Source organism: Tiliqua scincoides, chromosome 4 (genome assembly GCF_035046505.1).
Source record: "Tiliqua scincoides isolate rTilSci1 chromosome 4, rTilSci1.hap2, whole genome shotgun sequence".
NCBI lineage: Eukaryota > Metazoa > Chordata > Lepidosauria > Squamata > Scincidae > Tiliqua > Tiliqua scincoides.
The window spans coordinates 100,650,842-100,678,251 of NC_089824.1; the positions used below are offsets into that span (position 1 = coordinate 100,650,842).

Below are 27,410 nucleotides of genomic sequence, written 5' to 3' on the forward strand. Positions count from 1 at the left end.
AATGGGGCAGAATCATTAACAAACAAATATGGGTGGCTACCCTTGTCATATCTAGTCTGGCCTTTATTTGCCTGAAGTTAAAGTCACAGCATCCCAGTCTATCCCGTCCATTCGTTCCGATGGTCTACCGACATTTCTTTTTTACTTTATCAACTTCTCAACTGGCCCCTCCTTCCTGTGCTTTTAATATCAGATTGATCTGCAGAACATTAGCAGATGATTAATTCTCCTCTCCATGCCATGAAAAGCTTTACCTACTACTTTCTGCACTGCTGCTATCACAGGCATAGCAACAGGCCAGGTTGTTTTTCCTGTTCAATGTGGCAATCCTGCTTTACTTTTGAACATTCACTTGCCTCTCTTGCAAAACATCTGAGCCAACAGCCTTATGAGGCTTGTCTACTTTGGTTAAAGGGGGGAGGTTATTTCCCTCTTTGAAGCATCTTACTCTGTTTACCTGCACCTTGGTTAGTATACTATTGAGAGTATACCTTATACTTTATCAATATCTAGTAATAGTAATCCAAATGATGCTGGAAACAGTGCCATTTCCAAACAAACTAGTGATACCACCCTACTTCAAAAGGCTCTTCCATGATAAATGGAGGGTTTAAGGGAGAGTTGAGGTCATCAATTCTTTGTCTGCTGATGGACCAGTTTCCATGGAGACACAGTCGACAATCCCTGCTGTCAGCTGAGGCAGACTCTGGCAAAACGAGTAGAGACGCACACTTTTGCTTTCTAAGCATGATCTGGTAATCTGTTGAAACCTTTGTAAGCGTTCACTTACCTATGGAGCAAACCCTGGGGAGCCCAGAGTGATTGCCTTCACCGGACAGCAACCAGCCTAAAAGTTGGCACTGAAGCCAGTGCTCTGATCTCAGACTGTTAACGTTATTCTTGTCTTAATAAAGCTGTATTTCTCCTAAAACAAAAGGCAAAGCCTGACCATTTCACGCATTTGTATACTTCAGTCTTTGGAAACTGAAATATCTAGAAATGAAATAACAGGCTGAGGGAAAGCAGCTCAAAAGATAAATGCTATCACAGTGGCGTAGCTAAGGAGGTGCAGGGAGTAGCAGTTGTACCGGGCAACAAGCTTTAGGGGGGCAACAAGCTGAGCATGACACTAGTGGCCAAAATTGTGAAAAAAATTGGTTTGTATGAATAATACCATCATGTTATATATCACTGGAAAGGTAATTTAATGCAGAATGCAATGAAACAAACCTCACTGGGATATCTGTGTTCTAGCAAAAGTTTTGGCCAATTAACCAGAAAGTGAAAACTGTGTTATAGAACAAAAAGTGAATTTTCTTAACTCAAAACTGACCTATGTGACTGATTGTTCTGAGAGCCACTGAGATGTTGTTATGATACAGCATGGAACCAATAAGGTGTGAAAATGAGTTAAGCATAGGAGGAGTTGTTAAGCAAGGAAAAGCAATGTTAAGCGAGGAAAGAGTTAAGCATAATCTCTCCATCACTGCTTCAATCAAAGGGAAAAAGAAAACATAGCAAGATACCCCAAATGTCTAGTCTGGTCACATTGAGCACTGGCCAGGCCTCAGCATCCTGAGTAAAAAGTGAGTCACCAAAACTCCCTTGTGGAGCTTGCTGAAGAGAAAAGTGGTAACACAGGGGGTAAGCTGTCTTTTGGAAAAGTTGGTCAGCCATTATTGATCTTCAGATGAAGAAACCCTGTGAAGTTTCCAAACAACCCCAAGGTTCACAGAAACACTGCCTGAAAAGCACTGCACTGACTTGGTAATGTCGATGGACAATGTGGTGTGCATACATTTTTTGACTTGGACCATAAAGTCCCAGCATCCAGTCAAGCCATGAAGCTAACACTGGGCAGTCACAAGCACTCAGCCTAAAATCTACCTCACAGGGTCGCTGTGAAGATAAACAGAGTTTACCCTAATTCACTGTCTTGAACTCCACAGTGGGGGAATGGAGTTCAATTCACACACACACACACACACACACACACACACACACACCCAAGAAACAATATGCATTTTAATAACCCTAACTCAGAAAAAAATATATTCGAAGACAAACATTGCAAACATTGTTCCCCAGCACAAACCCCTTTCCATTTTATCGCTTTCCTGTAACTGCTGCATTTCTAAAATATTTCACAGAAGAATCCAATCCTGAATCACCCATTCATTCCTAAGAAATAACTTATGGCAGCATGATGCATTTCATAACATGAAAGGGACTTCTGGAGGGTGGGGTTACCTCCTCAATGAAAGGACTTCATAAAAGTTACCTCATATCAGGATGACACACAGCAAGTTTTGGAAGCATTCTAAAGCAGCCTTTAGAATAAAAGTGAACTAGAGCCAGCAGGAAATATTATGCCCAATTTTAAGCAATCAGGTACCAACAGCTGCTTTAGAAAATTGTGTCCCATCCCTCCCGTCAAAAGCCACAGGGTTTTTAACTTCAAGATGGTTCAAACAAAGACAGGCACAAAAGATGAAGAGCCTGCGCAATACTTGCCAGTTACATCAGAAGAGAATGGAAAGACAAAGCCAAAAGGAGAAAAAAAAAAAAAAGAGCTCCTATGAAAACAGAAGAGACGGTGGCCAGAACTAGAGGTTACAGGAGTCACGCAACCACTGAAGGAAGCAGCAATTCTGAGTTGTTTCTGCATCTTTATCCTGCTCACATCTTGTGATGATCGAGGAGGAGTGGGAAGTTCTTCTGCCCTGTCTTCTTCCTTCCTGTGATTTAGCTCTATGCTAGGCCATGATCAGTAAACTCTGCTATCATCACTGGATAGAGCTAGGCAGAGAAGGAACATCCTTCAAAGCCTCCCTCCTAGATACATGGAGAATTCCCCAAGACCAAACCAACAGCATGTAGCCAAAAGTCAAAGAGAACAGGAGAAAGACTGTGACTGAGTTCAAACAACTGCAGGCAGGAAAACAGTAAAATGTAAAGAGGGTTGGTATGGATAATACAAAGAGGAAAGACTACGGTAAGCTCTCTTAGAAAATAGCTTGGGCATTGGCAGTGCCCATGTTTCCATCTTAATAAAAAGATGGATCTTGTGTTCTGTCAAAGGCCCAGGCTGCTGGCACAGCAGTGGCTGCAACCGCATTTGGGCTGGAGCCACCAGCACATTCAGCTGGCAGCCCCAAACATGTCAACCATCTTTGGAACCCCTGCTGGAGCAGGTGAGCCTAGAGAGGGGGCACTCCAGGGAAGAATCTGGGCAGGGATTGAGAATGGATATCTCAAGGTGGATATTGGTGGCAGCAGATCTGAATAGGCCCATTGGAGACAAGGCAGCGGCAGAGTAGGTCAGAATTTTTTTTACTTACCTCTGCATTGCTGCATGGTCCCCAGCTGGCTCATAGCATCCAGGGGAAGCTGCACCAGTTGTTGCATACTCAGTGCCTGCTCAGGAAAGGACTGGACTTTTAGTGATATTTTTGAATGTTTGTATCCTACTCGAAAACAATCTCAGAACATACAGATCACATGCGCATGTTCATCACCTGTCCTCTGGCAATTTTAATATCTGCATAAACCACCATACAAAAAACTTTTGCATCCTACCAAAACACAATACTTTTCAGTGGAGACAGTCACATATTCTGCTGCAAGCGCTGAGTAATCAAGTGACATCCAGGCCTGTACGAATCAAAACTCCAGAGGCAAGTTTGGGGATTTGGAGAAGCAACAGAACTAGGGTTGCCAACCTGCCATTGGCTCCTGTAACTGAGCAGTTAAACAGTGTCACGACTGCTGCACTGAGCAAGCAATTGTCTTATCCTGATGTGGCTGAGTCCACAGATGGGCTGGGAGGATGTAGGTCCAGCAGGCATTCTAGGGCAGATGGAAAGAACAGGAAAAAAGTAGCAGAGAATGTTCAGTCTCTAATCAAGAGTTCCAGAAAGAGGGCAGTTGGAGGGAGCAGACAAATTGTTCCAATAAGAACTGAATGTCAACTTTCATGTACCCCGGACCAGATTACCTTCTTCCTGAGCCTTAAGGGGGAAGGTTTCTAGCCTTGAACATAATACTGTACTCTTTCACTTCTTCACTCGTTTTCAGAAGGAATACTTCTAGCATTTGCAAATGGATCCTAAGGAGTGACCCCCTTGGGGTAAGCATTGCCAGCCCCTTGATATCTTCTGGCTCAAATGCATTAGTATGACTGGCTCAGGAGGCTTGGGTCTGGATATTGGATTTGTGCCACTGAGGGTACAATCCTAACCGACTTTCCAGCACTGACATAAGGGCAATGCAGCTCCAAGGTAAGGGAACAAACATTCCCTTACTTTGAGGAGGCCTCCATGACTGCCACCCAACTGCACATATATAATAAAGCACATGCCCCAATAAAGCACCGCTATGCCAGTGATTAGGATTTGGGCCTGACTCTCCTAGCCCCTTACAATCTGTGCCAGTGTCCCGGTCACTGCTGAGAAGTTGGGGATGGCGACAACGGTAACTTTTAGCTTCATGACATGAAAACCTTCTCCCCTAATTGCAGCAGGTCAAGACATTGTTAAAAAGAACAGCTTACAAGGGCTGGTTGAGCTGACAATCCCAAACTCCATATGTTTAAAGCTGGGAAACTGCATTGTTGCAATAATAGAGCTTGCCTCCTGATTCAATCACCTTGAAAGACTAAGGTGCAATGAGCAAAATGAAATACAAGAAAATCTGGAAAATGCTTACCATCTCTCTTATGCCTCTTTTCCCCCTATACCCTTGCCTACAAATATCAAGTTCAATCATCAAGTCTGATGTTTTATAAATATGCACCTATAAAGCACCATCAACATACACAGCATTTTATGGAGTACCATAAACATAAAGGCTCATCTCTGTGACATGGAACTACCATCTAGTTGCGATGTGGGGAAGAGGGTAAACTTTTATCAATTCCCTTCTCTTAAACTGCCCTTCCCAACACTGTTAAACTGCCCTTCCCAACATTAGTTATTACCCACAAAAGCTCAAGGACACAATTCTTGTGCCCAGACATTTTCCCCTGAATAGCAGCTTATGGAAGGAGACAATTTTGAATTGGGCTGTGGTATGGGGGGAGGGGGAACCTTGCACATTGCGGTTGCTTTGTGAAAAAGAAAAGGGACTGGGAGTTCAAATCATGAGGTTAGGCCAAAGACTTTGCAGAAGAAGTGTGAGCAGGGATATGGAAGGAGAAAGGAAGCACCATGCAGGTGTACTAGAAAGACATTCTAGTTGTAAAGGGAACCAAGGCAAAATGTGTGGAGTCACTGAAGGAGGCAGAAGGTCTTTGGTCCCCCCCAGGGAAGTTAAAAGAGCAAAGCCCAAGGGCAAACATATAACAGGAAATAAGAGAGGAAGACAGGTCAAGTACAACCAATGAGAGTTTTGAAGGACAAGGAGATTGCAACACCACAAGATGAGGTCTTGTGCTGTTACACCCACAGTTCCACACATTGGACACAGAAGCCATATCTACCTCCATACAAACTCATACAAACAGAAGTTCATAGCAAATTCTATAAACAGAAAACAAATAGAAACCAACAGGACAAAAATTCCAGACAGATGGCAGAGCAGGCCTTAGGCAGATGGCTCTGGTAATTAGATACTGGCAAAACATAATATTTCCAAAGGTGGTTTAATTACATGGTGCCAGAAAACGGGCTACATAATTTCATAATTTCATTTACTTGCCTTTTTACTATTGTTATCTGTTTGCCTTCACATCTTATGCTGTGTATTCAAACATGATTTAAGAAGGTACAATGCAATCACCCAGGTGTTTGGAGTGCAGTGTCACCAATATGCAGATGTCACCAATATGCACACTCTCCATTCCATCAGGGAATAGAGAGGCTGTGGGAGTTCTGAACTGCTGCCTGGCTGCCAAGGACTGGATGTAGACTAATAAACTGAATGTAAGCAAGACACAGGCACTCCTGGGCTGCAGGAGAGCTGGCTCAGAGCCGGGATTACAATCTCTTCTGGACAAGACTGTAATTCCCTTGAAGGGCCAGGTTTGCAGCTTGGGAGTGCTCCTGGACCCAGCCCTGACCCTGGAGAATCAGGTGCCAGTGGTGGCCAATGTTTGCCCAGCTCTAGCTCAGTGTTTCTTAAAGTTTGTCCCCTGCTATACTACTTCACATCATCCACCTATTGGAAGTATCAGAGGAAGTAACTGGTAATGATGTCGTCACCAGTTACTTCTGAATTGGGAGGCCAGATGCAATATGACAAACATTAGTAAGAGGCTCCGGTCTTTTCTGAGCACACAAAAAATGCTTGTTGGAGCTCTGACCACAGAGCCAAGCCTCCTACCGCCGTTTGTCACATTGTATTGCTGGTCTTGCTGCCAGGAGGCAGAGGTCTGGGGCTTCCATGCATACCACCTCAAGTACCACTGGTGGTACCCACACCACTGCTTGAGAAACACTGCTCTAGCTAATATGAATACTAATCAATGCCATCATCTTGGTGTTCATTATTACAAAACAGTCTGGATGGGACCTCACCTTGGAGGTAATGATTTACAAATGTAGTTGGTTTTGAAAGTCAGGTATTATTTGGAACTCTCCTCCTATCTTACTCCTCTACCAAGTCCTACGGCATACAGGGCTTGGAGGAGGAACTCGATTACCCATTCATTTTGTACTGGACCTTTCAGATGCTTGGAAATAACCTCTCTCATGGACTCTGAGTTTTCTCAAAGCATAGTGCAAAAGAAAGTGAACAATCCAGCCCCTTCTTCAAGTTCCCAAAGCCCTCAGAGAAATACAGTCCCACTTCCATTGGCATGTGCAGAGGTCACAAGCTTTTCTGCCTGACATGAAGTGAGATGCCTCTCCTCATTCTGAATTATCTCCAATGCACAGAGACCTTGGGGGAGGGAAGGAGTGCTTTACGATGTGCTTGAATTGGACAGAAAAAGATGAAGGATCATCAATATTTAGAGGTGCTTGGTTATGGTGAGTAAAACAGGATTACAGCCTAAATCTTAGTGAACACAATGGGCTTCCTTCTGAGTAAAAGAAAATAACATTTTCAAACACCTCTACGAATGACTAGCTGTTGACCATATTTGCGGAGCCTCGTCTGCAGAACTGACCAAACTAAAGAAGATATTTTCAGGATCAGACCAGAGCAGCCTCAAGTCCACTCTGTTTTATACAGAGGCCAACTAGATGCCTTTAAGAAGCTCATAAGTGGAAAGGATATCCTGTGGATAAGGAGGCACAAATGTATTGTCAATTTCACTGAAACCCCAGGATGATGGGGGAAAAATTCTCCCCCCCACAAAAAAATATTCTCTACCCATATTCTCCATACCACACATCACTTTATACATGCATCATAAACATATCTCCTGAAGTAGTTTTTTCCTAATCTAAAAAGGCTCAAATACTTTAAGTATTCCTCAAAAGGAAAAATATTCACTTGGATTGCCTTTTTCTGTAGCTTTTATCCTTACCGAGATGGGGCACAAGTCCACGGTACTTCAGATATATGCACACCACAATGTTTTTTTCTACAAAGACTTTAAAATATTGGCTATATTCTTTTCAATTCCTTCTTTAACAATCCCTGGCACAGAGTGTGTCTTTTTCCCCATGGCACCCTAAACAGATAACTTCGCTGAGCTATCGACTGCAGGGCTCAGCATTCATTTTGGCTCCAATATTTCAGCTTACATATTTAGTTAATTTTTTATTTATTGTACTGACATACTACAGTGATGGGCATCTCAGAGATGCAATGAGCATTATTCAAAACACTATTGAGATGCAGCTATGAGAAAACACTTCAAGCTGTGTCAAAACGCTCTCGAACAAATCTGGCATTTACTTCCAGCTGTACCCTTTAGCAATGCTTGGCAGGATTCTGGAATAATGCTGTCGAACTGGGGGCACATGCTGTGCTCTTCTGTTAGGCAAATTCTGTAATTAACATGAGGCAGAACTGCATGGTTATTGGTAAATGCTTTAAAAGGAAATGTTAAAGCCAAACATTAGATCTGGCTTGTGCTTTGTTATGACATGGCACTGTCGCTGAAGAACCTACAGGCCCAGCTGTAGGAAAAGTCTGGCAAAATTAATAGGCTTTTTATTGAATTATGCCAGCACTCTTGCAGGAACCCAATCAGGAGATCTAAGTGTTGCCATCCCATCACATAAGCTGCAGACAAACACCATAAGAAACATAACAGACACATTTAAATTAATTATATAATAAGCAATGCAATCACCATCCTTTTTGGAACCACCTGATCCTTTATGCCCACCAAAATGAAACATAAGTAACATGTAACTGCATTTGGGCCTCTGACACACCTAAACATCCTCTTTCTTGCCTTCCCACTCATCAGCATTTCAGTTGTGAGCTCCCTGGAGCAGGGAACCACTTTTCCTTTGTGAAATGCTATATATACACACAGATAGCACAATATGAATGATAATAAATGAATGTAGCCTTAGCAACCATAGTATTTGAAACCCCAAACCAACAAGCAGAAACCATTAACCAGGATCCAGAATGCAAAATGAAGGTCTCTGCAACTTGTGCCATCAAGATTCATCCACACGCTCTTTTTCCGTTTTTGTTGTTTGCTTGCATTTTGCCAAACTGGGGCTGGAATTGTGGAATTTTATATTCTGTTACTATTTTTTATTTGGCTCACGATATAATTATTTTTAGAAGTAATGCCTGGCCTTTCAAAATTGAAAAAAGTACAAGTTTGCTAACTATAAGATAATCCAAACAACAATCTAGGCCAGCCAATTTCAACCACTGTGCCGTGGCACACTGGTGTGCCGCAAATGGTTCCCAGGTGTGCCGTTCCTAACAATGATGTGTTGTTCCAAACAACACAGTCCTGGAACAAGCTGGAATCCCTAGCATGTATGCACTGCTGAGACAGAGATGCCTGTGTTGGCTTGGTCATGTCATGAGAATGGGCGATGGCCGGATCCCAAAGGATCTCCTCTATGGAGAACTCATGCAGGGAAAGCGCCCTACAGGTAGACCACAGCTGCGATACAAGGACATCTGCAAGAGGGATCTGAAGGCCTTAGGAATGGACCTCAACAGGTAGGAAACCCTGGCCTCTGAGCGTCCCGCTTGGAGGCAGGCTGTGCATCATGGCCTCTCCCAGTATGAAGAGGCACTTGCCCAACAGACTGAAGCAAAGAAGGAAGGCCCACAGCCAGAGAGACACACCAGGGACAGACTACATTTGCTCCCACTGTAGAAGGGATTGTCATTCCTGAATTGGCCAGCCACACTAGATGCTGTTCCAGAACCACTTTTCAGAGCGCGATACCATAGACTCCCAAGACTGAAGGCTGCCATTGCCAATGGATATCGATCCACATACTGGTGCTACACCCACAAAGAAAGATCATGCCTACCACCAGGAACCGCACTATGTTACCTAATAAGGAAAATGTCAACAAACAGGAAACACTCAAACTGACCTAACTACATAACTTTGGCTGCAACCCTAAACACCTTTACCTTCAATGAAGTAAGCCCCATTGAATATAGTGGTATTTATCCTTGAGTAAACATGTTTAGGACTGCAGTGTTACAAAAATAAAATATAGCTAAATTATATCTACACATGAAATACAAACATAAGCCACACATTTTAAATGAATTAACCACTATGATTAAGAGCAGAAGTGCTAAGGCATGCACAAAGATACATACAGGTAGTAACTCTGCATCTCCCTACTTGGTTTCTAGACCAGGGGTCTCCAAACCCCAGCCCGGGGGCCAGATGTGGCCCATGGCAAGCCTCTATCCAGCCCCGCGGCCAGCCTCTTGTCCCCTAAAAGCCTCTGGCCCACTTGGCCGAACGTGACAGGAACTCTGGTTGTGTCTGGGGGGTGTTCTAAGGGCCAGAGAGGTTGAATGATTGAGCACATTCATTCATTTATTCATTCATCTAAGTTCTCTCTATATTTATTTATATAAATTTTATATTTAAATTTTTTTCCCAGCCCTCAACACCGTGCCAGTTATTTGATGAGGTCCTCTGACCAAAATGTTTGGAGATCCCTGTCCTAGACCATCCCTCACCATGGAAGAAAACCAGCACTACAGAGAGAGAGAGAGCAAGAATGCCTCGGGAGACAAGAGAGCAGGCGGCAGTGTGCAATTGCTGAGCAAAGCTAAGACTGACCTCACAGCCAGGATAGAGTGGAACTGACATTTTTCAGTGCCAGACAACAGGACATCTATTATACATTTATTATTATTTATTATGACAGCTTATGCTGAAAGAGGCACATTTATGTTAAATAATTTTACCAGAATATCTTTAACTAGATGAAAGTGCTTTTTTCAATGCTGACTGAAAGCGTATGTTTTGTTTCTCTATTCTTAAAGAGCAAAATCCTATTTTTTGGGTCAACCTAAACACTTCCCTGTGTGTAACCATTGTGGGGGGTTTGGGGGAACCAAATGTTACTACTTGTAAGTCATGGCTCCTCTTCCTCCAGCACCTCCCTTTTCCCCCTTCATTGCAATGAGGAGAGTCTTGGCATCTTCCAGAATCAAGTCCCTTAGACCTGCTCCTGGCAACCAAAAGCAGTCACACCAAAAGCTGACACACTTTCTGCAGTATTAACAAAAAAATCAACTGAGTAGTGCTAAACAATCTCTGAAAAGATGGGGTTAGGGGGGTAGGAAAAATCATAGATGTCCACCTTGTGAAAGTTTGGCTATCAAGACTTCTGAATTAATATTCTAGCTATCCTTGAATCTCCACGCTTGCCCTGCAGCTCCATTTTGGCCACCTAGAAGCATTATAGAGGTTCTAGATTCCAGACTTTCTAGATTCTGCTGGATCTTCAAAGGGAGGAAAAGAGTCCAGCATGAAACTGCTGATTCAGAATTGGTCAGGAGGTTTGATTTTGGTATAGAGGAATGAATGAATGAATGAATGAATGAATGAATAGAGGAAGCTGCTTCCTGTCTCCCCACATGCTGACAAACAGTTGGCTCGCCTTGTCTGTGGGTTCGGAATCTGCAGATTTGACTCAATGTGGGTGCTGAGCCCTTATCCAGAAGGCTTCAAGAACCTCCCAAAGGAGACCAGAAGCACCTTCTGGCCTGGGAGGTACTGGGTGGCCTTTCTGCAGATTTCATTCTCAGTGAAAATCAGTATCCATGGGGGGTCCTGGAATGGATCTTCTGTGGATACTGAGGGTCTGTATTACCACATACCGACTTGGAGAGCTTTAAAGACTAACACAATTATTTCAACATAAGCTTTCAAAGGCTGCAGTTTGCTTCACTAGTAGCTTAGCCTAGCCAAGAAGATGATATTATCATCACTAATTACTGCTTCTGGCACCATAGCCCATGGTTTGCAATTTTCCCTTTCTATCCCCATGTGCATATTTATACCTGCCTGAGGATAACACTTCATGCATTTGATGAAGTTGGCCCTTGTCCATAAATACTTATACTATAGAATAGTGCTTCCCAAACTCCTACAAGGGAGTTGGGAGCACTGTTTGCAGGGGACGGGCTATGGCAACATGATCCCCAGGATCATGCTGCTGCAGGAGGGGGTTTTCAACTTACCTGAGGGAGTGCTGGCCTCCCGGGGGGGGGGGGAGCTCCCCAAGACTACAAAACATTACAAAAAAAGCAATCAAAAACCACTTCCTGTTTTTGATCAAAAGCCAGAAGTGGTTTTTGATCTCTTTTTCACTGTTACAGAGGCTTGGGGAGCCCTGCAGAGGCATCTGCGCGCGCACACAGAGGCCCAAATGCAGTCTCCAACGTCCCGTATCTGGGCAAGGTAACTGAGCGGGTGGTGGCGTCCCAACTCCAGAGGGTCTTGGATGAAGCGGATTATCTGGATCCTTTTCAATCTGGTTTCAGGCCGGGCTTTGGGACGGAAACTGCCTTGGTCACCTTGGTGGATGACCTACGCCGGGGACTGGACAGGGGGAGTGCATCCCTGTTGGTCCTGCTGGACCTTTCATCGACCATGGTATCCTTCTGGGTCGATTGGCCGAGTTGGGAGTTGGAGGCACTGTTTTGCGGTGGTTCTGTTCCTACTTGGAGGATCAGTCCCAGATGGTGGTGCTGGGGGATGCCTGTTAGACACCCTGGCCTTTGAGGTGCAGGGTGCCACAGGGCTTAATTCTGTCCCCCATGCTATTTAACATCTACATGAAACTGCTGGGAGAGGTCATCCGGGAGTTTGGAGTGGGGTGCCATCAATATGCCGATGACACCCAGCTCTATCTCTCCTTTCCTCCAGACTCCAGGGTGGCGGTTGAGGTCCCGGAGCACTGTCTGGAGGCAGTGAGGATCTGGATGGGGGCTAACAAGCTGAAATTAAATCCCGATAACACAGAGGCTCTCCTGGTTCGGAAATCCTCGATGCAGGTTCTGGACTATCAGCTTGCGCTGAATGGGGTTGCACTCGCCCTGAAGGAGCAGGTCTGCAGCTTGGGGGTCCACCTGGACTTGCAGCTGCTCCTGGATTCCCAGGTGGCGGCTGTGGCCAGGGGGGCCTTCGCTCAGCTTCGGCTGGTGCGCCAGCTGTGGCCGTACTTGGATCGTGCAGACCTGGCCACGGTGATCCATGCCTCGGTGACATCGAGGCTAGATTACTGTAACGAGCTCTATGTGGGGCTGCCCTTGAAGACGGTTCAGAAACTGCAACTAGTGCAGAATGCAGTGGCCCGTGTGGTAACTGGAGGTAGGCAGTTTGACTCTGTCAGTCCGCTTCTCCAGCAGCTGCACTGGCTGCCCATTCGTTTCCGGGGCCCAATTCAAGGTGCTGGTTTTGACCTTTAAAGCCCTATACTGCTCTGGGCCAGGCTATCTTAGAGATCGCCTACTCTCGTACAATCCAGCTCGTCCTCTTAGGTCATCAGAGAAGGCCTTTTTGCAAGTGCCGCCACCTAGGTAGGTACATGGGGCGGCGGCAAGAAATAGGGCCTTCTCAGTAATGGCACCAACGCTATGGAACTCCCTTCCCCTTGACTTAAGAATGGCTTCCTCTCTTGAGACTTTTCGGTGAGGCCTGAAGACCCCTCTGTTTAAACAAGCCTTCTGAGTTCTCGGCCTTTTTTAACATCTTTTTAACATCTTTTAATATTTTTTACAGGCCTGATTCTTATGATTTGCTGCTGCTCTATGCTCTTTTTTACCTATTTTTTGTCTGACTGTTGTTTTTATGATATATGTTAATATGTTTTTATTTGTTTTAAATTATGTTTTTAATCTGTTGTAAGCCACCCTGAGTCCCTTCGGGGAGAAAGGCGGGGTAAAAATAAAGTTATTAATTATTATTATTATTATTATTATTAAACTCTAGCACAGTGTAACTCCTGTAGCTTTGTTAGCTACATTAACTATTGTGCACCTCATCAATTCATATATGTTTTACTTTTCAAGTGAGTAAAAGCTCTTTTAAATGGGAGTTCTGGAGAGGCAGCAGGCAATGAATTAATATCTTTTCTAACAGGGTGAAAGGTTTTGCTGATCGGGTATGTGATGAATTCAACAAAATTCAAGTCTACTGCAGTCAACAGGAAAGTAGAAAGGAAAATAGAATTTAACAAACAAAGCATAAGAAATCCACAGTAGAAAATCATTACTTGGGCAATTGTTCACTTTGTTAAGATCCTAGGCTGTATGAATATCTATTGAGGCTCACTGCTGCATTTGTGGTTTCTCTTTAGTGCCATGTCTACTCTAATTAGGTACAAAGTGGTGGTCAGGCTGAAGAAATCTGCCATTGCGTGGGGTTTCTGAGAAATACATATGTCGTAGATACATAGTCTGGCACAAGCGCAGTCTGGTTATAGTTGGCACAGTTGGCTAAAACTGAATCAGTACTAAAGGAAGTCCAGAAAATGCCAACAGAAGTAATTTACAGAAATAGTTCAGTGACTATTACATCAGATTTTGTCTTCTGTTTAGGAAGGTGCCTATGGTTGGTAAATGTTGTTATGGGCTCTTGCAAAGCAGATCTTTCCTCTAGGTCAGACTCTGGAATAGTCGCACAGCCACCTAGTAGAGCTGCACTTTGTTGAGCATCAACGTCCATACTTAGAGACATATGACCACCTTTGCCAATTGATCACAGAGCAAGATTATATGTTTCTTCAGCCTATTAGTATCCTTGGGGATACTCAACTGATTGGTAAGAGTCAGAGCATGTTCTTTAAAACTCTTAGACAAACATGTTTTCAGCAAGTGAGAGACAGAAGCACCCACATTTTCTTCCCAACCTAGCTCTTGAGTATCCTGGGTTAATGGCAAAAATGTGGCTTCCAGAATAGCAACTTGGTCAGCATTCAGCTTCTGCCACAGGCTAATCAGGAGAATTACCAGCTGGGTGGCACTTTTTAACTTTGTGAACGCCTGGAACATATTGGCTTGGTTTTCCTCTGCTGCATCTGCTAGAGCTATTAACTGTCTGCAAGTTCCTTCTAACAAGGTGTTGAAGGATGTTGAAGAAGAACTAGAGTTTTATCTTTAAATTGTGCCAGCAGACGTCGCTCAATAGCTCTAAACTGTATGGCTCAGATAATAGTTACTCATATTTTTCAGCATTTGAGCACAACTCAAAATGATGATCAATTATCTCAAAATATTCCCGTAAAGGGGCTGGGCCATAAAAACTACATGTGAAGTCTTTGCCGTTTTGCTTTTTGAAGTGTTCTTTAAGCCAAAGAGTGAGCTCTTTGCAATTAGCCAAATATCTTCTAACAGATCCCTTCGAATTCTGTAAAGCTGTGATGTTTTTAAAGCAAGTAACGTCACCCTTGACCCAGCTAATAACTGGAATCCTAAAGCATTTTGTTGATCTCCTGTTTGATTTGTTTGAAGTCTGGAAAAACACCCTAACAGTTGAAGCAAGGACAAGGCACTCCGCAAAGGTTTGCAAAGGGGGAGAGGAAATCCCAGGCTGCCACACATTGATGCTACATTTCGGTCTCATGTCTCTATAACCCCCACCCCCCATTCTGACCCATCAGGATTATCAAATGTGCTTTTGCTATGAACTGTGTTGCCTAACCATCTGCACCTTTTGCAATGGCTAGGAGCAAGGACTTTTGGTGAGTGCCAGGGACTCCAACCACTGCTACTGCTGGTGAAACACTCAACTGCAACCCTTTTGATTTTCACATTGCCACAAGGGGCTGAGCCATTCTTCCCAGTTTCTCACTGCAGCCCCACTCACCCCCCAAGCGAGAAAGGTGCTTTCACCGCCATGGAGGGACCATGCTCTCACCACCAACAGGGCACAATTGCACATGCAGTATACTCTGGTAGCACCACTCTCCCTCAAACACTGAGTATGCATCTCCAGCCAGAGAACAGGCATGACTGATGCTGTTGCCACATCCCTGTTACTCTCTCTGTGTTTGACCTTGATCCCCGCAGGCAGTCATCCTAGAAGCAAGGAAACCATGCAGGTCCCTAGGGTAGCTTCCAGCTTGCCTGCAGTGATGAATATGAGCCCAGCTGCTGCTCAGTGAAGTTGCTGACCTAGTCCTTCCACTTGAACCCCTGTGGCTTTGTAAACTCATGGCAAACAGTGAAACAACCTACACAGGCAGATTTCACTGACACCTGCTACTTGGCTATCTGTTGGATAACTTGCAATGGCACAGCAGCTCTGCTGGAAGGAGATGGTTGGCAATACACTTGAGTGTTTCTCTTTCCGATGTTGCTCTATCACTGATTTTTCCCCACCTTAGTTGTTTCTTACCTCAGATAGCAACAAGGTAGGACTCTGGGGAGGAGGGGACTCTCTGCTCCCAGGGTCTGCAGCATCCTCATTTTGTGACACCTTGGACTCCAAGGTGGTGGATGCTCTTCTATGATCATAAGCCCCCTGTTCCCTGCTGCCATGGTGTATGGAAAACAGTCGCAGGGAACAGTAGGTGCCAGCATTGAAGCAGAGGGCATGTGTGTATGTACGTGGATGTGGCTAGATGGGTGGGCCACTGCAGTCAGTGCCCTGTGTCACATGCCAACCCAATCATTGGTCCATGCAGTGCTCCCTCTGAAGAGGTGCTCATTGCCTGTCTCCTGCCATGGATGGGAGACTACGGAGTAGCTTTGTGGCAAGTGTGGGTCCTAGACCTACTTCCCCATCTTCTTTTGTTTCTGTCATAGGTGCCGCTGGTCAGTAATGCAAAACCTTGTGGTTAGGACAAGTGTCCTGGCTGGACTTGAATCCCTTCTTAACTGGCTCCCAGTCTGTGCCTCTGTGCAGTAAGTCACCAGCACCCTGCTTTGCCTACATGCTGCTGAGAGTTCCATTGTGACTCATCCCAGTCCCTACCCAGGCAAAAGGGTTGATTCCAGCTGATGAATGCTCCCACAGAGACTCAAACCCTTGCCACAAAGGGACTTGCATGTTTGTGTCACATGGTTTCCCTTTTCTGAGGGAGCTACTTTCTACAATTGCTGTATTTAGCTCAAAGGGAACTCCTTGGATGTGCATAAGTGTGATAAGGGGACAAATCCTAGGTACATGGATTCCTAATAGTTCTTTGCTTTTGACCCTTTGCAACTGATGCCACAATAGCTCCTGTAAGGGGTGGGGGTGCTGTGACATCTTTGTGTTGCATTCTGTGAGCATGACATCCTTGGGGCATGTTGCCATGGTTGGACGGTGTCTGCTGCTGAGTTGCTCATTCCTAGGGACTGGCAGGGGGCAACCCCCAGCAATGGCCACTCATTGACAATGCACATGCCTCCGTCCCCTAATCGGTTCATCCTGGTGGCGCTTCTCTAGCTGCTGGTATCAGGGCTGGGTAGATGAGGTAATTGGCTCTTTGAATGTCACACTGATGACATACCAACATCAGGGCCCCATCCCACAGATGACGGGCTGTATCAGGGTTTCTGTGGATGATATTGGCATTGCTGGGAAGGGCTTCACCAGCATTATTGAGAGGGCTGGGCTAGTGTGGTGTTGCTGGGATGATTATAAGATATAGTGGTCTTTGTGCTGATGTTGGTGAATTGTTGGCACAGCTTTATATTGTCCAGGGATCTCCAAACATTTTGGCCAGAGGGCCACATCCAATATCTGGCACGGTGTAGAGGGCCAAAAAAAAATTCATATATAAAATGTATATAAATAAATTAGAGATGGAACTTAGATGAGTGAATAAATGAATGAATGGGCTCATTCATTCAACCTCTCTGGCCCTTAGAACACCCTCCAGATGAAACCAGAATACAGCTCCAATCATGTTCGGCCAAATGGGCCGGAGGCTTTCAGGGGACAAGAGGCTGGCTGTGGGCCAGGCAGAGGCCCACCGCAGGCCGTATCTGGCCCCTGAGCCGGGGTTTGGAGAACCCTGATATAGTCAGATACATGGTTTGAAATGTGCCTCATTTCTAGGCATTCAGAGTATTCTTCACTGAATAATCTCCAAACTTCAGTCATTCCTAGTTATCAGCAAGCTGCTAGTAGGAGCTGCATCTTTTTTAAAGAAAAATATCTGGATACTTTTTCTCTCTTTTGGCAGCTTGGCAGTGGGGTTGGCCAGTCATTGAAATCCCCCATTGCTCTCTTTTCTTCAGAAAACTGGACCAAAAGCATTCAAAAGAAGCATTTTAATCAATATGCTGTGCCTTTCATTAAGGTTATAAAAGAACAAAGTTTAATTCAAGATGAAATGCCACATCAAGTTCAACATGAGCACAATAAAGCAAAAAAAGTGTACAACTACATAAGCCATTTGACACTACTTCAGGTTTGTTAACAGCCACTTGCCTGGACACCTGTGGTAAGTCATTTTCTCCAGACAAGCAGGAAGAGAAGTCTATAAATCAGGAGAGACTTGGTTCCCCTGACCTACTCCTTTCATGGATGTTCAGCAAATAACAGGAGCTGCAGTCACATGCATATTTACGGTGAGAGTAGGCCTCACTGAACAAAGTGGGACTTGCAACCAAGTAAACATGCATAGGATCAAGGTGCACTGTTGGGCAAGTGCTGCAGGCTAGTAACTTTAACAAACTTGTTTGCAAAGCTGAACAACTTCAACACTAATACCCCTATTTTACATCCCAGCATGACATTGCTGACATTTTTCATCCACCAACAATATTGTTGCAAAAGAATATAGAGAATGGATGAGAAAAAACCTCAAAGATGAGAAAAAGTTGAGTCCTGAAAGAATAGCAGCTCAGAGCCCAGGGATCTGATGGATCTCTTAAAAACCAATAGCAAGCCATAGTAGAAGGGCTTGCTTTACACTAGGGAAACATATGAAGAAACCACAAAAGATCAAAGGGAGAAGGCAAATCAGAAAATGGAATGTCGCCGAATAAGTCAAAAGAAGAATGAGGAAAAGGAAGAAAATATTCTAAATGGTACATCAGAAGCCATAGAAAGATAAATGAATCCCTTGCTTGGCAGAGTAGCAGAAGAATTCTGAACAGACACACACATAGTTGCTCCGTACTATTTGTTCAGGTGGACAATATCAACCATAGGATTCCACATAAATTTCTGCCCCTGGAAATATTCCACAGAAAAATTTGCCCCTGAAAATTCAAGTGGGAAATCTCCAAGGATAGGCAGAATCCACCTGATCGCCATTTGACTTACTTTCCAAGCATCAAGAACACCTCGACACAGTGGCCTCCAAATTTCACTTTGAATGACATTCCATACAAAATATTATTTTGATGTTATTTTTTCCAAGAAAAGTACTTCAAGAGCAGATGATTAGTAGACAAACACAGAAACTAAAAGATGGGGAGGGGGAATAGCTTCTGAATAATATCACTACGAAGGATCTTCTTAAGGTTGATCAGCCCTTGGGAGGCTGCATTTGGCTTCGCTGCTATTGTTTTTGTGGCAGCCACTTCCATACCGCGAGCTGCCTGCATCCAGTGGTCTTCCATGCTGAGAAGCCTCCTGTCTCCAATGCCATAGAAAACTGACATTTTGTTAAGCTCTGTGGCTTTGGGAAAACAGGAGGCATCTGTGTGCAGCTCACGACAGAGCTCACAACAGCTCTGTCGAGTGGCAGCTCAGACAGAGTGGCTGCTCACTGCATGGAAGTGGCAATAGCTTTTATGCAACAGCAGCCTGTGCGCAGTCTCCCAGAATTGCTATGCTGTCAGCAAGATTATTAAAACTGGAAAATTTGGGCCAAAAGGCTAATCTAGGATTAAAGTACACCGTGAAATAACTGAAGTACAGCAGAAGTGAATTGCACAGTTTGCCATCCTCAGGCTGTCAACATCTTCATTAATAACTTTTAAACGTCCATCAGCTTATTTTAAAAATAAATAAATAAATAAACTAACATATGAACTACTTACCTGAATTAGAGAAAGATCCTCCTGATGCAGCCTGAAGAGGTAATTTCTAGAGTGGGGAGAAAATAGGGAAACAACTGCAGTTATGTGAGTAATTCAGGTGGGTATTCTCTTGGATATTCCTCTTGATTTTACCTTTGAGGATACACCTGAAAGAAGTCTACACCAATTGTGACTCTCTTTTTGGGAGAATATTTGCATGTGTTTATCATGTTCAAGTTTACATTTTTAAAGCTAGAGCAGCTATGGACCATTTAATTTACAAGTACCTATAACCAGCAGCTTCAGATACCTACATTTTCTTAGTTTTACTTTCTCTGAAAGTTTTCTCTCACCTTGTCCTTTGTTTCCCTTCCTACTCACCTTCTGTCCTATATCAAGCCTCTTGCTCCCTACCTGCATGTTCTGGCAGAAGGAGCAATGCTAGACAGGAGGGCTCGCTGACCAGCAGTCTATCACAAGCTGGGTAGGAATAAGGGCCAGTGTTCAGTCCCCCAGCATTTCCAGTCGAAGGATCTCAGGTAGTTGAACTAGGAAGTAACTCTGCCTGAGATTCTGGAGAGAGGCTGCCTCTAAGGATGCAATTCTATGCACTCTTTCCTGGGAGTAAGTTCCATTCAACTTATCCCTGAGCAGACACGCATGGGACTGTGCTATACATGAACCAGTAAGTCTGACTTGGTATAAAGCATTGTCCTCTGTTCTTAGTGAATGATCCCCAGGCTGGTGACACAATGCAGACTGTTATAGTTTGGGAATTCCTACAGCAATCCATTTATTTTATTTAACTGGGTGGAAGCAGTGTATAGCAAAATCACAACATATTGCAAACAACAGGCATTCAAAATCACCCAGTGAGAGAGAGAGAGGCTTGGAGCTATTTTAGTCACCAAAAATATATTCCATACTTATCTGGGGATTTTAAAATTTTCTTGTGTGGGAGGGATCAGGAGAGATTATTTATCTCTCTCTTTCTCCGGAGATAGACAGGCCTATGCTTTGCCAATCCCCAGACCTCCCACCTGGCAGTTCCTTGTGCCAACACTGGATAAAAGCTTTAGTATAATGCAGTGGCACCATGCAAAAATGTTTGGGAGAGTAGGTGGTGGCACAGTGGGAAGCAGGACCCACCAGTGACACTTTGACTTGCATCCAAAGCAGCGCAGAAACAAGCCAGTCCTTCCTGCACCAGTAAAATGCTTCTAACAAGATCACCCAGCAGCACAGGGCCGACTGGATTTATAAACAAAGAAAAACACTGTTCAAAGGGAAGAAAATGAGAGCACTTGAGGAGATGTTTAATACACGAAGGAGGGCTCCAATAGTTCCCTCCTGGCACTATTGGCTCTGAACAATCATATAATTGCTCTCCAGCATCTGAGATCTCTCTCCTAGCCCTGATGCACAAAATCTTTCAATGGAAGGGATCCAAACTAGGACCCTTGTGGGTGCAAATGATGTGCTCTGTCCCTAAATTATAAACTCTCCCCACTTTGTTCTAATGTAATCTGACTACATTAAGTAGCCATGTATTGCAAAATAGTAAGATATACCATGTCATGACTCAGACAAACTAAGATTTTGGCTCTATTGGGAAAAGACGTTGCAGTTCAACTGGATTAGCTACTGCTGCTTTGAGAAGGATTAAGGACACAATCCTATCAAACTTTCTAGCTCTGATGCAGCCATGCCAATGGGGCATGCACTGCATCCTGCAGTGTGGGAGCAGTCATGGAGACCTTCTTAAGGTAAGGCAATGTCTATTCCCTTACTCTTGGGGCTGTGATGCAGCTGCATCAGCACTGGAAAGTTGGGTAAGATTGGGCCCTAAGTGTCAGAAAGGTCCACTGAACTATCACCTCCTGAGTTTTCCTATTACGCAGAGAAAGGATGTCTCAAAATTTCAGCCTGCTAGAGAATTCATCTTCCACACCTCAAAGGCAAAATCTGATTATAAAAACATCAAGTTTGGGGTATGTGTTATACACATTTATGTTATAAATATCATCTGCAGCAGTGTTTCTCAAGGGTTGTCTTCCACAGTACCACTTCACATTGTCCACCTATTCAAAGTACCACCAGAAGTAACTGGTGATGATATCATCACCAGCTACTTCGAACTAGGGGGCCAGATGCAATGCAACAAACACAGTGAGAGGCTCAAGGTGGACAGAAGAGCTTTTTCAAGAACATAAAAGCATGCTTTGGAGCTCTGCCTGCCAACCTGAGCCTCCTCCTGCTATTTGTTGTTTCACATTCATGGTCTCACTGCCAGGCGGCAGGGGTTCAGGGTTCCTGCGAATACCAGCAAATACCACCTCAAGTCCCACAGGTGGTACCCTACCACTTGTTGAGAAACACTGATCTACAGTCTCTGTAACTATAATGTTTCATGTTTGGGTCTATGGGAATTCCTCAATTCACACATTTTCCGGAAAAAAAATTCCAAAAAGGGATGGGCAAAGAGAAGCAGAATTTTCTCTGGAGTGCATTTCTGTTGACTGTACACATGGGGGCTTCTACAATTTCTACTTTTGGATCAAGAATTAATTTTACAGAATGGTTACGATGAAGAAATGAAGGATACCAAACTAGCCCCCTCCCTTCAAAATGCCTTTTAACAAATGTCATTATTCCAGCCCACCATGTTTTCCACACATTTTCCTCTTGTTTCAGATTTGGCAACTGTGGGCTAGATGATACAGGAGGAATTCAGTTAGAATCTGAGGGATTCAGTTAGCAACTGACAGCTAGATGGGGGTGGAGTGGGATTCAATTAGGAAGTCTTGCTTACTTTTAACTCAGATACCCCAATATCTGCAGATTTTAACTTGATAAAAATTTTGAGCCTTCCAAGAAGAAACTGCCTTTCCTTCCTAGTTCAAAACCTCATTTGAAATCTTCTCTTTCTTCGCTCTCACTGGCTTTGCCACCATTATTAAAACCAACTGAAAGCAATTTCTAGGTCCAACACAACTCTAAACTAAACTCATCACTCTCTCTCTCTCTCTCTCATACAAACACACCCATCCTCTAAGGACAACAAATCTGCAATGTGTAAAAAACAGAACATAAAATTTCTAATGCAGCCATAACAACTTCTTATACTGAATAACCTTACCTGGCTGCACTTTTATTCTCCCATTCTTAACTCTAGCACACACTCCTGGTTGCAGAGAAAAATTAAACATTACATGGCTGCTGGCTGACCAGCAGGTTGACCAGCTCACAGGATGATGGATTTATGCTTTGCCAATGGGAGCCGATGCTGGGCGGTGGTCTCCTACTAAAACTCTCCAACTTTTGGAATGAGCTATCCATCAGACCTTGGATGCTCCCTAGGGATCTACTTTCTGTTTTGGGGTGTAGGCTTGCTTCCCACAGGCTCTCTTCAACATTTCTAAATAAATAAAGTCAGTAAATATTACACAAAGTTTGCAATCGCATTGGCCCTGAAGGTTCCCTGACACTGGACAATGTGGAGAATGCATACACAGCACTGAACTATATTTTATACCTCTTAGTTTTGGGTGCAAACATATTCAAATTTGTTCAGTAAGTGAATGGCTTTCACAGCCATTTTTTTTTTTGTCTCTCAGAGGATCTCTTCTGCCATTTGTACGGTTTTGCTCTACTTGTCAGAGGGCAAGACAGGGCATGAGAGATGTAGCTAGACCAGGAAGTCAAAGGCCAACTGGGAGAGAACGGACAAGGCAGGACTCAGCAAGCAGACCCATGGCACTACAGGGAAGCTTAAGCAGAATCTTTTCACTAACCTGCCATCAGTCTCTTCCTGCTCCCTTTTTGTTGGGCTTGGGAAGCTGCAGCCAAAGAAAGCAGGAAAGCTTACATGGCCACAAGCAAGTTTGCATTTCAAGGCAGCAATTCCTGACATTGCCCTTGTCTGTACTGGCAATACCGCCATCATCATGTTGTTCCCCAGTTCAATCAGAACACAATTTTAAAAAATAAGCAAAAAACTAAGGTCAGTTCCTGATACAATTGCTGAAACAACACCATATGTTCGGTTGAAACTGCATCAGCAAAACATCATTTTGATGGTTATTCAGATTTTAACCAACTAACAAAACAAACCACTAGACAACTCCTAAGGCAAAGCCACTTCCTTAAAGCACTACCATTAAAACTCAGTCTGACCCCAAAACCTCCTCAAGGACAGTCAGCATTTGTTGGCAGCTAGAACCACAACCAAGATAACAAAAAGGGAAAAGCTGTAGCCTATGTAGGATTCTTCAAGTTGTCTCTTGAATTACAACACTGAGGGCACAATCCTAAACAGGTCTACTCAGAAGTAAGTCCCATTTTGTTCAATAGGGCTTACTCTCAGGAAAGTCTGTTTAGGATTGCAGCCTGAATTGTGCAGATTTAAACTAAGCTGCCTCTTAGTGTTTTACAACATTCATTCATTAATTGTGCTGATCTGCAGCTAGGTTGAAGGGATACAGATAATAAAATCATTGGGGGGGGCATTTTTTTTGCTGAAAAACACTACTTTAGTGTAAATACAATGTATTTAAAGAACAGTCATGACAGATTCCTTATTCAGCAAGTCCAGATTTGCCATTTGATTGAGACATTTATAAGTTGAATGCTTGCTTAGCTATCACTCTTATCCCTCCTTAGTGTGGACTATCCACATTTTTTTTAAGTTAAACATGTATATTTATTTATTAATATCTATTCTCCAAAAAATTCCATCAAGGGATTTAGGCAGCAAACATACTTGCACTCACAATGTGAAGCAGTGTAATGAAAACCATTGATTTCCCCCCTATTTTTTGCATTTTTTTCACCTGTTTTGGACCTTTCTCTTACTTCCGAGGCAGATGCAGGAGGCATTATCCTTTGCTGCTGTTTATTGTTGAGCATCTTCCCCAACTGACTGATAAACAAAGTACTTGGCTTTGAGACAGTTCACTGGACTATGAAGTCTACCTGATTTCTCAGAACAGGGTATTGAGGAGCTCAACATTGCTCCTCACTTGGGTACCCAATTCTAGTACACACCCAGTATCCAATTCCATAAACAAAACCTAGTTAAGGCCCACAATTTAAAAAAAAACAAAAAAACAGGGCCATAAGCACTTCTTGGCACATTTGCCCAGGTCCGAGATCAGAAGTGTCTACTGCAGTGTTTCTCAACCAGTGGTACGGATACAATCAGTAGTAGTTGAGGTGGTGTCTGTTGGTACTCGCAGGACCCCTGGATCCCTGCTGCCCAGAAACATGACCCAACAAACAGCGGCAGGAGGCTCCAAAGCATGCTTTTCTGCACTTGAAAAAGCCCTCTTGTCCACCCTGAGCCTCTTATTGGTGTGTGTTGCCTTGCATCTGGCCTCCCAAACCAAAGGTAACTGGCAATGATGTAATTGACAGTTACTTCTGGTGGTACTTCGAATAGGCGGACCATATGAAGTGGTACAGCAGAGGACAGAGGTTGAGCAACACTGGTCTCCTGCAATCATCTTGCTGCACTTGTGGGTGCCAGAATCCTGAAACATGCATAAGTACAGTAGGGATTGTAACCAATTAGCTGCACCATAGTTTTTATTTTCTACTTTCCTTTCAGCATCTTGTCAGCCACCTCCGTTCTCTCCTTTTGCTGGTCTGTCAAGTGCCTTGTTTCTATCCTTTACATTTTCTCCTCTATTGGTTTGATTTCTCATCCCTTTAAGAAACTTCTTTTATGGTTTACTCACCTAGTCTCAGCTCACTTTGGACGGAGTGGGTTTCCCCAGCAACAAGGCCACCCATGTTCGACTATGTTCGATTCAAGGGGAGATTAAGGGGGCATTAAATTTTACAATCCCATCTGCAGTCTGAAATGGTACAGTCCAGCCAGATCTGCATCATATGATCCTCCTGATTGTGTAGCCTGGCTTTAAGTTCCAGATGTGCAGTACTTGCAGGATGAGGATCTGGCCATCTTACAGTACAATCCTACGCAGGTTTACTCAGAAACCCCACTATACTCAAATGGAATTTGAGTAAATGGAATTTACTCCCATGTAAGTGTGCAAAGGATTGCAGTCCTATAAAGGTGGTTACTACCTACCATCACAAATCCTGAAATCCATTATCATTTTTACCTCTATATCCTAAAAAAAAGCAGGAGGGTGAAAGAGTTTGGTCTTTCCCAGCAACACTTTCAAAGGACTCTGTGAGGAAAGCAAGATGCAGGCACCTCCTAACTGACCCTGCAGTGCAAATTTATGAAAGGAATTGTCCCGTAACAAATTCGCCAAGCAAGATGCTGAAGTCTGAATCCTCCATTCAGGACTACGTACATTTCAAGACTTAATATTAATAAAGTTGCATGGATACAAATATATTTTGCCCCACACATGTATTTAAACAAGTGAAATCAGCCCACTGAGAAAGTGCAATATTTTATTTTATTTTTTTAAAGAATCATCACCTCACCTTGCTCCAACAATAAGTTCTTTTTGTCCTGGATCAAATGTCATCTGTGAGAAATCAACAGCATCTTCTGCTCTGAATACATGCAACCAGGGAGCAATTTCTATGGGAATAGAAAGAAAAAAAAATATTTCTGATTTATACAGCAATCAAAGCACTTCAACATACATTTTCTCACTATTCCTTATAGCCCTTAAGAAAGATCAATGCTGGGATCCTCCTATGCCAACATGTGATTTAAGGCCTCTATTCCAGGTCCCCACACACCCACGCTGAATGCCACAGTACACATCTTCCTGCCAATTTTTCCTCAATGACCTTATTACAGCACAGCATTGTCTTGCTGCAGAGTTACAAACTGGAGAAAATTTCAGGTTAACAGCTTGGCTAATGCATGCTCCCTCCCCCTTCTCTCCTTTGGTCTCCAGAGCATTAACCACGGTTTTGCCTTCCTTTCCATACATTAACTATGGTTTTATGTTCCATGTGCAGCAATGCAAACCACAGGTAATTCAAATCAGATTATCTTGTTACTGGTTTCTTCAAATTGTGGTTTCCAACCCCTGGCTTACAAAGGAACTCTGGTTTAACATTGTTAATGCCAGGAAGAGGAGGGAATCATGCTGAAGAGAGGATAGGCTTGCAACAGGATTCATTTGGATTTCATTTGTGAAGAGGCTCCTGCTGTCTTAGACAGAAGCGCAAGACTCTACTGTCTGCCTAGGAGATGAGAAAGATGACAGGTGCCTTGGAGATGAGAAAGATGAGCAGAACAATCATTACCTAGTGCAGTGGTTTTTTAACCTTTCCATCTTTAGAGAATGCTTTCCATATCATATTTGTCTGCTGAAAAAGCTTTAAGTTTCTATTATGCAAACGCTGTATGTTGCAGAAGATTCTGAGGCAGGTTCTTGGGTGCACACTCACTACACAGAAGATTGTCCAGTACTTTTGGACCTCACTGTAGCCCTCTGTGATCTCACTATGCATTCTACAACACACGAGCACAGCTGCACATTTCAGAGGAGGCTGGGATGTTTGTTTGAGCAGTAGGTTGAAAAGGAATAAATAGATGAGAGCGAGGACTTAGGGGGGAAAACAAGAAAAGCCTTTTGCAACTTAAACATCCACAGTTTGCAGTGATCAAATGAGACTGCAGTCTTGCCAAATTAGAAGAACCTAAAGAAGCGGTTACAAGAGGTCTGAGAACAGAACCTTGTAGAACATCACAGAGAAAAGGGGAGCAGGGGGGAAAGTGAAGAAAACACGAACAGAAAGAACTGTTGACAGACCAGTACTGTGAACAGCCAAAGGGAAGATAAAATAACAGAATCGTTAACTGTATAAAAGGCAAAGGAAAGATGAATAAGAGCAGACTAAACACTGGGATTTAGCAAAACAACAATTTTTAGAAAGATCACAATGAGACATTTTGGTAGACTGCAAAAAAACAAAACATGGACTAGTCAAGAGAAATTGCAGATACAACTGAAGACACTGTGAATATACAAGACTTTAAAAATGAGAAGAAAACAAGAGATACGAAGATAACAAGAAAAGAAGAATCAAGTAGACTTTTCTCAAATATAGGGGGTGGGTGGGAAGTCAGACTGTGCCTACAGTTTTTTAGAAAG

General features: G+C 43.6%; 1 protein-coding gene and 1 pseudogene across 3 annotated transcripts in view; both read right to left on the minus strand.

The window, feature by feature from the left end:
• Window positions 1-27,410, minus strand: part of SEMA5A (semaphorin 5A) — a 165,525-nt gene that overhangs the window by 71,880 nt on the left and 66,235 nt on the right. For all 3 annotated transcript variants that reach the window (XM_066626252.1, XM_066626253.1, XM_066626254.1), the window contains exons 3-4: window positions 25,780-25,879; window positions 19,339-19,384 (exon numbers count right to left, since the gene is read on the minus strand). In XM_066626252.1, the coding sequence (XP_066482349.1) occupies window positions 19,339-19,384; window positions 25,780-25,879 (146 nt within the window). The remainder of the gene's footprint in view (window positions 1-19,338; window positions 19,385-25,779; window positions 25,880-27,410) is intronic.
• LOC136647397 (protein PTHB1 pseudogene) lies at window positions 13,904-14,955 on the minus strand (annotated as a pseudogene).